The sequence below is a fragment of the Pteropus medius genome, unplaced genomic scaffold (genome assembly GCF_902729225.1).
Source record: "Pteropus medius unplaced genomic scaffold, Ma_sr-lr_union100, whole genome shotgun sequence".
NCBI lineage: Eukaryota > Metazoa > Chordata > Mammalia > Chiroptera > Pteropodidae > Pteropus > Pteropus medius.
The window spans coordinates 25,966,960-25,982,109 of record NW_024355205.1 but is presented as its reverse complement, the minus strand read 5'-3'; the positions used below and the strand labels follow the sequence as shown (position 1 = coordinate 25,982,109).

The 15,150-nt window shown below is 39.1% G+C and overlaps 1 protein-coding gene across 7 annotated transcripts in view; it reads left to right on the top strand.

Annotated features, from left to right (window-relative positions):
- Nucleotides 1-15,150, top strand: part of APP (amyloid beta precursor protein) — a 239,073-nt gene that overhangs the window by 202,509 nt on the left and 21,414 nt on the right. For all 7 annotated transcript variants that reach the window (XM_039858092.1, XM_039858090.1, XM_039858089.1 and 4 more), the window contains one exon: nucleotides 9,618-9,839. In XM_039858092.1, coding sequence (XP_039714026.1) covers nucleotides 9,618-9,839 — 222 coding nt within the window. The remainder of the gene's footprint in view (nucleotides 1-9,617; nucleotides 9,840-15,150) is intronic.

The window sequence follows — 15,150 nt, the reverse complement described above, 5'->3', positions numbered from 1 at the left end:
TTAGAGTCCTTTCAGCTTCTCTCACTCCTCTGCACTGTTAATGCTTCCCTGAAGACACTTTCCATCCATCTCCACGCCCCAAATGCCAGGCGCTTTCCATCACTAGGCTCCATCTCTCCATGGAGATCACATGAATCAGCTAACGCAAAAGAGAAAGGACCATTGCTTTTCTAGAAATGTGCACTACAGAGCAAGTTTTGTGTTAAAGAAAACACAGACAGGCCAGTATGCAGAAGAGCATAGAGGGTTTTTTAATCTGCATAAATAAACATTCCAAATGAGCAGTCATGTATACAAACGTGATATGATGGCTGCAGGATGATATATCTATATCTGTCTGTGTGTTTGTTTATATTTGTGCTCGTCTTACCCACATTTGCCTATTCCCCTTATAATCATCAACATAAATCTTTAGGCTCTTTGAGGGAAATTACGAATGGATGCTAAAAATTTTACTTTCTACCATGAGCCTAAGCAGCCTTGCTAACCAATACTTTATATCCTTCTAAATCAAGCATTTATCAGATGTGAATCAATTAGATGTGAATTAGATGTGCATGGCCCACCCCAGGATACCTCTTACCCAGGTAAGAAAAGCTTATCGTGCATAGTAAAGGTCTGGCCTTTATCAGATGTAAAGGTGGTGTTTTCATTTTTGCCTTTTCTCTGTTAATTGGTGCAGAGCTCAGGTGGAAAAAGGGGGACATTATAGATTGACGGGAAGAGATGAAATAATTCTGTAAAGGATAAAACTATTAAGAAAAAAACATCATTCTTGGTTTTCTCTGGTAGTAGGATTGCAAATGAATTATTGTTATTTCTTTTGTTTTCTACGTTTCTTGCACTGAATTGATGTTACTCTTGCAATTAGTACCAACTGTTACATTTTTATGTAAAGTAGGAATCACAGCGAAGTTCTCTCACTTATGCTGCAGGGGTTCGGCTCTTAAAGACAGGTTTGAAGAGAGAATTCCACATAATCATAAGTTGAAACTCCTTGAGTTTAGCCGTAAATATGCACACATCTCTCAATAAGCCCAAAACAGCCAGTGAAGAGACAACTGTTTCCTGGATTGAAGACCACATGAAATAATTGACCCATATTTAAGGGATATGAGGCATAAAAAAATCATACTCATCTTCACTTTAGTTTGCATAGGATGCGTAGTTTGTGTCTGCTTACAAGAATAGGCATATATGCATTTTCACTATATGTTGGCCAGAGAAAAACATCCTGATACACACAGATTAAAGCTGCCACTGCGATTTTAGTACTGAACTTTTTATTTTAATATAATTCCAGACTTAAAGAAAAGTTCTGAAAATATTACATAAAATGCCAGATTTTGAAAGTACCTTGCAGACATATTGGCCCTTTATACCTAAATTCTTCACTGTGTCTCCTGAAAACAAGGACATTTATTTATACATGTGAATTATAACTTTGACATGGCATACTGTCAGAGGTTCTTCCTGTAATAAACGAACTTGGTTTTAAGCTTAAACTTTAGACGATTTTTTTCCCCTCGGGATTACTTAGGCTTCCAACTACTCAGGCTCAGGACCAAGATTCCTAATATAGTCAGGAATAAGATCAGGACATTGGCACAAGTTTACCTGCAGAAGGAATCATGAAGGAGGAATTCTTTAATCTGTTTTTAGATTGCCAGGGGGCCTGGCTTTTATCTTGATTTTCTGACTGATGCCCTTGGTAGATTTAAGTTGTTTAACCTATGTTGCTTAAAAATCAAAAGGAAATACGTCTTAAATGAAAAAGGACTCTTTTCTGTACCCTCATCCTTAAACCAGGCAAGTGATACTTCAGGAAAATGTCATTCGCCATAAGAAATAGTCTCACAAGTGATGGGTAGCTTGTGTGTGTGCATCCCCCTCCAGGGGCAGTTTGTTGCCCTAAGTGGACAAAGCATACTCCATTTAAAATCTGTGTCCAAGAAACTGCGAAAGAAAAAAAACTCAGACTCAGAGTCTGAGTTTTAAGACTATGACAGATTTTCTAGATTGATAGTGTGGCTAAAAATAAGAGGACTTGACCCAATTTTCTGGAGGTCAAAATAAAAACTAGATTTGTAGAGCAGCATTGCTTTGTGATAATATATCTATAATATTTTTCCCCAAGTTGGAAAATGTGGCAGCATCCTACAGGGCTCTTTCTTATTTGGTCATAGAAGTATTCTCGTCCCTGCTGTTTGAGATGACTGAGTATGCAGAATCAATCCCAACCATCTAAATAGCTCAAGATCCAAAGGAGCCTAAATTACTTAAATTTAACTCAGTTGGTGAAACCTAATGACAGATAGTTCACGGAGATATCATTTATGCCTGTCTTCTAAGAAAGGGAAATCTAAAGAAGTAGGAGATAAGTGTTCAGGGAGGAACCGCTGATGTCAAAATGGGAGTGACGGGTAAGAGCCCACTTAGGTGAGGGAGCACTACGTGGTTGTACAGTGGGAACCACCTGGCTTTTCAGCTCTGCTCTACCATCGGGAAGCTCTGTGACTTTGGACTATGGCTAAAACCTCTTACCTTGGTTTCCTCATAGGAAAAAAAAAGTATCATTGAATTTGCCACTTTCTAATTCTACCAAAAATAATGTATGCAAAACAGGATGCTTGTCATGATAGATGTGTATATATTTCTATAATATTGGTTACTAGCCACAGTTCTCCATAAAGTGGAATTTTGATGTAATAGTGGGAAGGTTGCTGTACGAATGGGAATACCTGAGTTCCGATCTCAGTTCTGCCATTTGATAACTTTAAATGTATTTCTCAAGGCCGATGTCACAGTTTGTTCAACTGTCATTGGGAGTAGTAATCCCCCACTATAAAGATTGTAGTGGACATCAGATGAGCTAATGGCCACAAAAAGGAAGGTGTCATTGGTGCCGTTGACCTCAAGCCGTCAAGATGTCATAGCATGACGCAATTCCATCGTAGTAGGACTATCCCTCAAATCATACACTGATCAAAATGTCTTAATGTGTAATAATCACTTGATGACCATGTGAGTTCTCCCATAAACCAGCATTTCAAACAGCTTCTGCTCCATGCCCAGAAGTAAATTTGCTCGCCAGCGAGGGCTAGTCTTCAGTAGTGGCGGGGAGCACAGCAGTGAGGTGTGTCCTCTGGTGACTTCTACATCCTTAAGTACATTCTTTTTCTCAGATCTGAATAACACTGACCTGTTTCCTACTCTGGCTCTCTGGTTCCTAAAGTAATGCTTTCCTACTCTGGCTCCTAAAGTAATTTCCTGCCTGACAAATGGTCTGGCAAAAAAAGGAAATTTATAAGTGTTTTCCTGTGGCTTTTTGGTTCAGAAATGTCATCGTGAATGATAGCTTACTTCAAGGCAAAAGAGTAGGTTGGATTCTCCAAACCTGACGTGGAGGCGATATGGAGTAAGGTTTCTTCTGGCAATGTTGTTTCTTAGCCACACTCATCTTTCACACCTCGTTTGTCTTTTGTGAAGAGGAGAGCCGAGGCCATTGTGAGGTGCGATGCCTTTGGACAACTCGTGCTGGCGGTCAGATTATAATGTGCGTAAGAATCACCTGAGCATCTGATTTACCTGCCAATTCTGTTACCCTAGCTCGGGGTGGGGCCTGAGATGCTGCGTATCAGCGAGTTCCCAGAGGACACCCCCATAGCAAGACTATAGATGACAAGATTCAAAGGGAAGGAGCTGTACAGACTGTCTTCCGCCCTCTCCTAATTTTATGGATGAGGAGCGTAGCAAGGCTGAGGGAGTTTCAGAGGCCGTGGTGATGTGGGATATAATGAACAGCGTGGCAGTTATATGCTGGACCGAGAATCAGACATGCACAGAACTGTGATTGAAAAATTAAATCTGATCTCATAGTCCTGATGTGGGCAAAATGCCTAGAATGGACGACAGATTTATAGGAGAGCTTCTTGATAGGGAAAAAATTACATCCCTTTTATATATACTTCCAGGGCAGCTGTGCCAGTTGATGGGTGCTTTGTACAGAGCTGTAATCCTCAGTCCTTTCAGATTCATGAGTAATTATTAGTTTAAAAGATAAAAATTGGTCATATGAGAATCCCCTGTTAGATAATATTAAAAGGAAATTTACGTTTAGGGGAAAGCCTGCTGATAAATATGTATTATTTTGTCGGGAACCGGAGAATCAGAAAATAGTGTTGCTTTGATGATACGAAAGGAAAAGCAGCAAGCCTAGAGCAACTCGGGGTCACACCAGACCTTTAAGAGCTGGGTGTTACACTGGACAAGGCCAAGGTTAAACCTCGTTTATATGAAGGAAATTGTCCTCCTCACCCCAAATGTATTTTTAAAGCATGGAAGTGGTAGTTCAGTAATTACAGCCAAAGCTTGTAAAAGAGAACTGGTTTAATGTTTATAAACTTTATTTTCTTGAAACCTAAAATATGGCAGTTAAATTTTTAGAAGGAATTTGGCTAATGGATTATTAATTAAAAGAATATTATACGAATTATCTAGAATATATCTGTTTCTCATTTAGCAGTTCTTTTATGAGGCTATTTCAATAACCATGGAAGTCTGTTGCTTCTACAAAAACAATATTTTAGTCATTTGAAGATGAAATCGCTATTGGGTATTTCTTTCGATGTTACTTTCTTTAAAATATTTTAGGTATTTTCAGTGATAGCTAAGAGATGAGGTATTTTTGTTTTGTTCTCTTCACTATTAAATATGCCTAATATACATTCTCAACAAAGGGCAAGGTGATGGGAGATTTGCTGTATGTTTAATATTTGAAATTAAATATCTCTGTTATTGTTTAAACTGTAGATTAAATATTACCGTCATTGGACTCAGTTAAATATTTCCACTTTTAATTGCAAGGCTCATGTCCCTGGGTATTATAGAAGAAAACATTCAACTCCAGAGGTAACTGCTGAAATTTTGGGCAAAAACAAATAGGTTTTAGAAAAAATAAAAGACTCTTGGAGGGGAAAAATGTGTCTACTCTTACAATTTAATACAGCAGTTGGCAAATGTAAATGCTTACAAGCCCTGGAAATCCCCAGTATATATGCCATCAAAGCATTGTAATAAAATATTACAATAAAAAGATAATCCATCAAGGCCACCAACATAGAAGTGTGCTTTCTGTGTGATTAGTCTCTCCCCAGAATTCAAAGATAAAATCCCACTCAGAATGAGCAATGACATAATCATATTTGGCTCTGGATTTTTTATCACAGGCGGAACTGCCCAGGGCCAATTATGTTAGCTATTGGTAAAATCCTGAGCCCTTAATAACATCAAGAAGTTGCTGGCTGCCTTAGATGGTTCATGATCACAAAATTGAATCCGACGCCAGCTAATGGAAATCCATCATTTCTACCCTCTTTTTGTCCCTTAAAACCACACTGACTTCATTGTTCCAAACGAGATAACCAGAGGTGGTGGTTTCTAAATCTCCTGTATTTGACATGAGAACGTGGATTTCTGCTATTTTGTAACACCCCTCCCCCCCCAAAAAAAGCCCAAGTGCTTTCGCTCTGCCAAAAAATGTAACATTTCTTGAATTTTTCACTCTCTCATTTTCTGAAAATGAGTATAATAAACTAGGAAAATTAACCATCATTGGACTCAAGATTTGAATGGCCATTTGGAGGAAATTTCCTGCCAATAGTATAAGAGACAAAAAAAGAAAAGAGGCACTGCGATTTGCCACACCCTGAAATGCCCTGGATATCTCATGAGGTGCAGATGTAAGACGCGACAGTTCCCTGCTTTACCTTTTTGACTGCCATGGGCTGAGATGGGTACAGATCTCACTCCAGCTCCCAGAGAAATGCCTGGTTGAGGGGACAAAAGCAATAACCATTCCGTAGGGTTAGTGGTGTTTAAGTCAGCTTGCAACCCTGTTAGAGTGGAAGACACGAAACATATATTGCCTGGTTCCTGTCTTCGCTCGGTAAATGAGAATTTCCAGTGATGAGACTAAGAGCGAGCTGCCCGCCCCTCTGGTACTGTGGAGGCTGGAGAGGTGGGGGCTCCATGCGGGGGAGGTTGGTGTTATGCGGCCCAGAACCTGGAGGTCAGCACTGGTACTGGCCGTGGGATCTTGAAGAGGTTTATTCACATCTCCCAGCTTTAGTCTCTTGTCCCATGGAGATAATAATGACTGTCTCAGAAAGTTATCGAGAGGAGAATCACTGAGGAAGGGAACATTCGAGCTGGGCTTTAAAGAGTTTCTATAGTTTAGATAAGCAGAGATGGGCTTCTCAGGTAGCAGGAACAGACAGCAGTGGTGTCCTGGTGGGACCGCATGGTCCCGCTAGGGGATAATCCAAGACATCAAGCCTTCCGGTCTGAGAGGGAGGGGGTGTTCCGATGCCGACAGCAATCCCATGTGGGTTTTCCCCCCACAGCACCAAGCAATTCTCCTACATCAGCTGAGTGTCCCACAAGTCAACCCAATTCTGACACTACCTACCTGGAGACAGCAGCAGATCCCACAGGTTAAGGGCTCAGTCCCACAAGACTACCCGTCCTCTCCTTCCTCCCCACCCCCCAGCCAGATTGTCACTCAGACTTCCGATGACCAGCTATAAATCGGAGGTTCCAATCATACCTTCTCCTCAAGATTAATTTGCTAGAGTGGCTCACAGAACACAGAGAAACATTTTACTTACTAGATTACCAGTTCATTATAAAAGGGTATAACTCAGGAATGGCCAGACGGAAGAAACACATAGGACAAAGTATGGAGAAAGGGTGCAGGGCTTCCCCAGGGTGCTACTCTTCCCACACGTCCACGTGCTCAACGTGGAAGCCCTCCAAACCCCGTCCTTTCGGGTTTTTACGGAGGCCTCATTACATAGGCATGATTGATTCAGTCACTGGCCACTAATGATTGAACTCAGTCCCCAGCCTCTCTGCTCTCCCTGAGTCTGGGGAGTGGGACTGAAAGTTCCAACCCTCTTAAATCAAGTGGTTGGTTCTCCTAGTGACCAGCCTCCATCCTAAGGTGACTTAGGGGCTTTCCCATAGTCACCACATTAACAAAAGAGAACTTTATAGCTCTCACCACTTAAGAAATTTCAACAATTTTAGCAACTCTGCCAACAAAAGCCAAATATGTATTTCTTACTATCAACTGCAGTATCACAGGTGTGTACAGCAAAGACCCGCGAGCCCCATGGCTAGAAAGATTAGATGGCCCAGATCAAAGAGGGCCTTTAGCACCTGGCTAAGGAGTTGGGTGCAACAGGAGGAGCCCAGGAAAAGATCTGGGTAACAGACAGCAGTAAAGATTAGAGTAGGGAAAGCAATTGAGGCCATCACAGTCATCCAGGCAAAAGTCATGGTGGTTCAGTGGAGATGGTAGGGGGAAGGGGATGTGAGACATGAATAAGGGAGGACATTCACAAGTGGAATTAAAAAAGGAGTTGTCAAAGAAATACAGAGTCACAGATGGCGCTGAAGTTTTCAGACCTGTGGCTGAGAGAATAGTTCTCTCAGCCGATTAGAAAGTGGGGATGCAGGCAGGAGATCCAGGGGTCTTCAGTGTACATGTTAAGTTCTTGGGAAATCTAAATTAATAGATTCCGAGAACTGTCATATAAACTACAGTAGGAGGGAGAAGTCAGAGCTGGGAAATACATTTCATATTCGTCCAAAGGTAGGAGATCCTCACAGTTTGAAGAGTGCATGGGATCTCCACAGGGAAGAATCGTAGGGAGCGATGGAAAGAGATACAGAAAAAAAAAATGATAATTTCAAAGAGATTAGACAAAAGGAACAAAAAGAGTTCTTCAGAGAAGTCAGAGGGAATAAGCTCAGTACTCTGTATACAAAACAGAGAAAACATTTCCCCATGGAGACGGAGGGTAAGTTACAACCGTGCCACAAAGACACCAAGAACAGCATGGCAGCAGGTGGGCCAAGAGCGGATCATGGTGAAGGTTATTCCCTCTCAGATGGACACGTAAGCACCAGTAATTATTCCAGAAGATCATTCTTTAGTCTTGTAAGTGCTTAACAGTCAAAAGCATAAGATGCATATAAAATAAATCCCCACTTAAGTTATTAAAGCAGACATTGGCTAAGTTATTAGCCATTACCTGTGACTCTGTAAGACATGAAAAAGTTGGAAGAAATCTAATGGGGGCCTTTTATCTGTATGGAAAAGGTCATTGCAAGCATCAAATATTGAATTTTAGAATGGTGCTGCAGCAAATAGATACATAACTCAAATTAGACTTCAAAAGAACTGATTTGCTTGGGATTTCATCATTTAAAATAATATCTTGCAATAAAACTGACTCCATAGAAGGATATTAATTTCATGCTTTAGTGCTATTCTGTCAAATTGTTTTAATAGATACATTTGAATGGAATTTTAATTTTGCAAATAAAATTTTTGTCTATTCAAAAGAGAATGTGAATGATAATAATAAAATGTTACAAATCAAATTTAAATCCTGATTTTATTTTCTTCGGTTTCTGCAATAATAATACTAACCAATGATTGGTTTGAAATATATAATATTGTAAAATCTTGACAGACGTATATAACTGAAAAATAAGATGTTCTGATTAGTCTAATGTTGTTAATAGCACATATGCTATTTATGAGTGTCTAGTTTTAAAAAAGATATCACAGAGAAAAACCTGGTGAATCTTTGGTGCCGTAATAGGAGATTCACACATTCTGCGATGCCCTGTTTTTAAAGCAATAATTACACTCGATACAGGGTTATAATCCAAGCTCGTTTTTCTATAAAAATGCCTTTCAATAATGAATGTATAATTTGGTACTTTTTACTAGTCTACAAGAACTTCACATAAATCAATTATGTTCCATAAAGTTGATTTCGTTCAATTCGTTTTAAAAGGGGGTAACTGGTAGCATTTTTTGAAAAGAGAAGCAGCAGAAGAGAAAGGCAGGGTATTTGCTTTGAGATCACGTGAGAAATGGTGGGAGGCAGGGATGTTTAGGAAGAGGGATCTTTCTCCTCTTCCACAGAAGAGGAGGCTGGAGCAGAGCTTGATGTGTGCAAGGCCACAACTGGAAGGGCAAGGGACTGTTTCCTTGTCACCTCAGAACATAGATCATGCAGCACGAAGGGAGCCTTGGAGGAAGGCAGACTCGTTCAAGGCAAAACAGTGAGAGCTGTTAAAGAACAAAGCAGGCTGACCTTCAGTTGGGCTTCTCTTGTCCTTACATGTGTTCAAGGAAAGACTAGGGATTCCGTGGGTGTGTCCTTCAGCTTGGAAGAAATTATACCTTGCATACTCCACAGCTACCACTCCACAGCAGACACCTCACCAAAGCACACTTGATTCCCCTGTGATCATAGTTTACTAGGAGAATCCAACTGTCAGAGGAAGAAATGGCAATTTGGCTCTCTAAATCTTTGACCACTGGAAGGAGTGCTGCAGGGGCTCAGAGCATCAGCCTGGGTCTAAGCCCTTCTCCCTGGGCTTAGATCCTGCCTTGGGCACTTGATTGCTGTGACTTTGCGCAAGCAGCTTAACTGCCATGTGCCTTAGTTTTCACACATCTGTAAGATGGAGATGATAATGGTACCCACCCCATGGCTCACAGTGAGATCATACATGACGTTGCCTCATTTTAGATGAGCTGCTGCAGAAAGAGCAGAACTACTCAGATGATGTCTTGGCCAACATGATCAGCGAACCAAGAATCAGTTATGGAAATGATGCCCTCATGCCGTCTTTGACCGAAACCAAAACCACAGTGGAGCTTCTTCCCGTGAATGGAGAGTTCAGCCTGGATGATCTCCAGCCCTGGCATCCTTTTGCAGTCGACTCTGTGCCAGCCAATACAGAAAACGAAGGTAAGAGGCCCGGAAGGGAACAAGGACATTCTGGTATACATACAGCTCTCTAATGTTCTCAAAGGGGGACTTTTCATATGAATTTTAAAAAATACTCTTTCACTGCAAGGTATTTTGTTGCCTCTAGAATGAAGGTACAACATTCAATTTGTGTTTATGAGACAGTGGCCTGCAACGCCCACCTTCATGATGGAACTGTTGAAATCACAGTTCACAAAGTGAAAAGAGGCATTTTGATGGGGCCTCGGAGTAAATGGAGACTTGAAAGGCACCAAAATAGTCTTCATTGGTTATTTATTCTAGTGTATTAAATTTCAGATTGCATTCAGTGTTAAAGGCAAAGATAGAGAACCACTTATAAATGAAATGTGATTTTGCTTAAGAGTTCCACAGTTTTGTATTTAGAAAGTTATATATAAGGCTGCTGTCAAAATTAAGATGCACGTTGGTCTAAATGTTTTTTCCTATGATGGTTCAGAGAAGTAAGATTTTCTCTGTCAACAGATTTGCACAATGGATGATGTACTTTCATGGGGATTTCTTAGCAGAAACTTTGAAATAATGTCTTTTTAGGAGAAAGCATCTTGTAGGGTTTTTTTTTTTTATTCCATATCAATTTTACATGTTTAGAAGTACAAAATTTCAAACACAAGAACACCTTGATTTCAAGAATGCAACAGGATTTTACATGTGGTTTTCTCTGTTAAAGTAGTAACTTTTAATAGTGGTAATATTTGCAGTATGGGTAACTCAGAATGCAGTCGGTTACTCCTTAGACTAAACCTAAACCTAATATTGGACTGTAAGTGCACTATAGAATCTTTTTTTTTTCTTTTTTAAAGAACCATTGCAGAAAATCTTTATATAGACAATTTTCATAATGCAAGTTATCACCCCAAATTTGTTTTATTAATTTGAAAAAGGATACCTTATAGTTATAATACCAACTACAAACAGCAATATTGTTTATGACAGAAAAATAATTAAGACTTTACCATTTATAAAACTAATTCTTACATAGAGGGGAAAAAATTAAGGACTTTAGTTATCAAAAAGACTAGGGTAACTTTCTTATTAAATTGTAATAGGATGCTAGTTATGTCATTTTTCATAAGTAGATACATTATGGCCATTTAAAATCCTCATCATTCAGTCTCTAATGAGAATTGTTTCTAAAAAATGTCCAATTTCATTTGTAAATGGATGTACCCGAGATTTTCTCTTTTCTTTTAGAGCCTTGGGTTATTTAATTGAGGGAGAAATCAGTAAAATGTCTGAAGTCTGAGAAACTCTCTGGTAGGAAATTACAGTCGTTATTGTCCTTGATACCAAATAGTGTTAAATGTTTATTTGTCATTTATGTCCAAGTCTCAGCTATTTATGAATAAATTTAAATATATAGAGATTATACCATATTTATAAAGAATTTATAAGTTTCTCCTAATTTAAGACCTTTTTATGTCCTTCAAATATATACTTTCTATAAATGAAATGTTCCCGTTTAATATATCCCATTATTTATTGATTTCAGAAAAGTAGGTTAAAACATACTTCAGCACCTACCTAAATCACTTTTATAAACATACACACACAAATAATAGAGACTAGAAATTATAATTTGTTTATGGTACAGTTTATAGAAAGAGATTTAGGAAGCCAAAGTAAGATAAATTAGCAGCAGAGTAAAATGAACTTACAGAAATAACTGTTTATGTTTGTTGTAATACATGGTATTTCTCTTAAATGTTGTGAATCCTTTAGCAATGTGGACAGTACAGAGTTTCACAAAAAGGAAGACACTCAAGCCCCATTAATGTTAACTTTTCAAATTTAGTGACTACAGTGAAATACAATGAGCCTGGCACCACAGAGAACAGTACAGAGATAGGTAAACATATATATCATCTTAGAAGGTGTTGCATTTTCTGAATTTCAAATTTTCCCTTTACTTTATCACTCTATCAGATATTGAGAACTTAACCTACTTATATATGAATATCAGCCTGCATATGTCCTTGGTGTCTTTAATGAGGTCAGTTTAACTTGGCATTTATCATATTCGTAGTATAAATAATACCTACAGTTAATTGAATCTGCCTTTGTATTCCCTAAGCATTTTACCTTGACTTATATGTATTCCTATGCATATATATGATCTCCATTAAAAATTATATGCATTCTATTAAGCATGCTGCTTATATTAAATTTTTTTAATGATAGCCAAATTGAACCATTTTGTTTAGGATAAACAAAATGGAAGGATTGTTCCTTTTAGTAGAAATAATAGGGAAAAACCATGTCACTAAAGCAGCTCCCTAAAATCCAAATCCCGTTGCCAACGTCAACACATCCACTGTTTTCTTGGTTTTCTGCCCCTTAACGATCCCCCCAAATCAAATAAGAAACAAAGAAGTCTTGGTCCAGATTGGGAGGCAAGCTGTGACCTCTCCCTCCCCACTCCTCTTGCCAAATGAGCCAGAGAAAGGAGATTGGATTAACTGTACTGGATTCCCCCAAAGTGATCACTTTTCGGAAGGCCAAGAACAATACAGTTCGGAGCTACTCCAGAAAAGCAGCGGACTAAACACCTCTGATCAGAAGGTGACTCCAGAGCCACCTGTGGCCATTGGGCTCACATTCCTTAAATAGCACACATTGTAGCACGGTCCTTGGCAACAATGTCCCTGTGCACGAGTGGGAGAAAACACACACATACTCACGCACACACTTGCACTCACACACTCTGGTCCCTGGCGTATTGCCAAGATGCCCAGTTTGGACAATTTGGACAGTCCTTAGATTGAGTGCTTCTGGATTCTTGACCCAGATGTAGCTGTTGAACTGCCTCAGCCCCATCCCAGGAGCTGATACTGTTGTTAAATAAAGATGTTATTGATAAATAGCAACATCATACATAAAAGTATTGGAGGCAATAATATTTAAGATCTCAGAGCTTGCATTCTGGTTCTGTCATCAGACTCGACAGACACCCCTTTTATAACATTTTGAAAAGCCTCCTTAATGAGGAGTCTCAAAGTAAAATGGACTGACAAGTTTAGAAGGAAAATCAATATAAGGGATATAATTTTCAGTAAGTGTTTCAAAATGTAAGTGTTCAGGCTCCAGTACTAGTGGAAACAATGGCATGGTCAGGTGTTTGTCCTTTGTGGATGTGACAAATACAGATGCAGACTGATAGGACAGTCGATCCCATGATTTAAGTTCTAGGAGCAGCAGTGACGTGATTTTCCAAAATAGCAAATAACTCTTGGGAAAGCTCTAAATAAAACAATCTTCCCTCAGTTTACCCAGTGGTCAGCTCCTGGAATAACCAGGTTATAGAACTGTGCAATAAAGTACATGAAACTGAGTTAGGTTCTGGACTAACATAAGCATATATATAAGAAATCACATAGGAGGAAGAAAGAAATCCATTTTTATTTGTGTGAGATTGCCCTGTGCCCACCATCTCACATCCCCGGTCCCCAAGCACTAAAAGCCCTCTCCGGCGACAACCAAAAACATCTCCCCATTCCCCACCATCCCACAGGACAGGACTGCCCCTCACGTCCGAGCGATGTGGGTCAGAGTTTAAGTTCCAGTCTGTGGTATGGGCAAGTTACAGCACCTCTCTGCTGGTTTCCTAACCTGTAAAATAAAGTTGATAATAGTTCCTAACTCAAAGATCAGGTGTGAGCATGAAATTATATAGTAGGTAAAACTCTTAACGTGCCTACAACATGGTACATGTTTAATGGTAGCTTCTCCCCCGACCCTGCACCCCACCCCTCCAAATAGAACTGTGATCTAATTAGAGAATTTTTACCAGCTTGTCTCAAAGAGAATTACTGTATGGTCCAAACAGTATATTCTTAAAATTAATGAATATAACAAGACATATAATGATATAGTCCTAGAATCTTCTTTCTCCCCAGCCCATCTCCCTTTCCTCTCTCTTCCTCTGTTTCTTGTTGATCTAAGAAACATGTGCTCACACACAGACCTATTGAAAGTACCCACAATTCTCAAAGGATTTCCTTTTATTGTTCATGCAAGCTTTATCATCAGAGGTTCAAACACGTAGAAAAATCTGTTGTTTTTCTTAAGAACAATCAGTCAAGTCCAGAGAGAGGCTTGGACACCCAGGCCTTCTTTTAATTTACATTGAAAAAAAAGTAGACATATCACAAACACAGTTTCCAATATTTTACGCTCTTCTACTAGCTGAGATTTGTCTGAAGAGATTTGTATTCTGTGGTTTTTCCGATCCACAATACCTGTCTAAACTGCAGTGAAGTTGTTGTTTATAACACTGTTTTTCTCATGGATCGTGAAATCATCTGGCTGAAAGCATTTGTATTAATAGCATTTGTGTTTGTTGTGCTTTTTCATGGCTTCCTGAGCAAGCCAGCCACGAAGATCAATAACAGAATGCAGTGGTCACCAGAAGGTCTTTATGGCCAATGGTCAGCTTCTTTGTATAGAATACAAACGTAAAATACTATAGTACTTTTAAAGAGGCACAACAGGTCTTATGAGACGGTGTATGTAATTGCAGGTGAAGTTGCCCTATGGTGTATTTTTACTTAGCCATAAAAAAAGCAATGAGCAAATCACTGTCAGTGGTGACATTGAGATTAAATAAAGTCTTTCATTAAACCTGTAAACCAGTCCTTTTCAGGTCTCTCTCATCTATGTGTAAAACTGATTTCCTGCCGGATTCTCCATCACCTTAGGCCTGAAGAAGAGCTTGTGCTAGGCAGCTTTTAGCTTAGAATCGGTCTATTACAAGGAACGCCAAAACTAACAAACTCAGAAGCCCCAGAATTTCAGTCATTCTGTTTCTCTCCCCTTGTGGGAAAGGATTTGATTCAAAGCTGCCGAAGGCAAGGGAAATAACACATCTGCTGGTTTTATTTTAACTCTTTAAGATGATCCGTGTCTTATTTTTTACTAAACAACCCAAGTAAAATATTCTGAATACTATACTGAAGTTACCTTCTGGTGTAACGAGTAATAGTCCATTTGAAAAGCTAGAAAGTATTCATGGTATATTGGGAAATAATGCACTATTTTGTCATGTTGATATATGTTCTTTTTTTGCAGTCATGTTGTATTATCTTTTTAAAAATGTGTTGCTGTCTGCTCACTGAACACAAGAGTTACTTATTTTTCGAATATTAATTCATAATCAACCTCAAACTATTAAAGCAGGCAAGGGTTTAAGTCACTAAAACTATTATTGTTTTATCTTCCTAAAAATGAGAAAAGATTTTATTAGTTTTCGAATAAAACATGCACATTGGAAGAA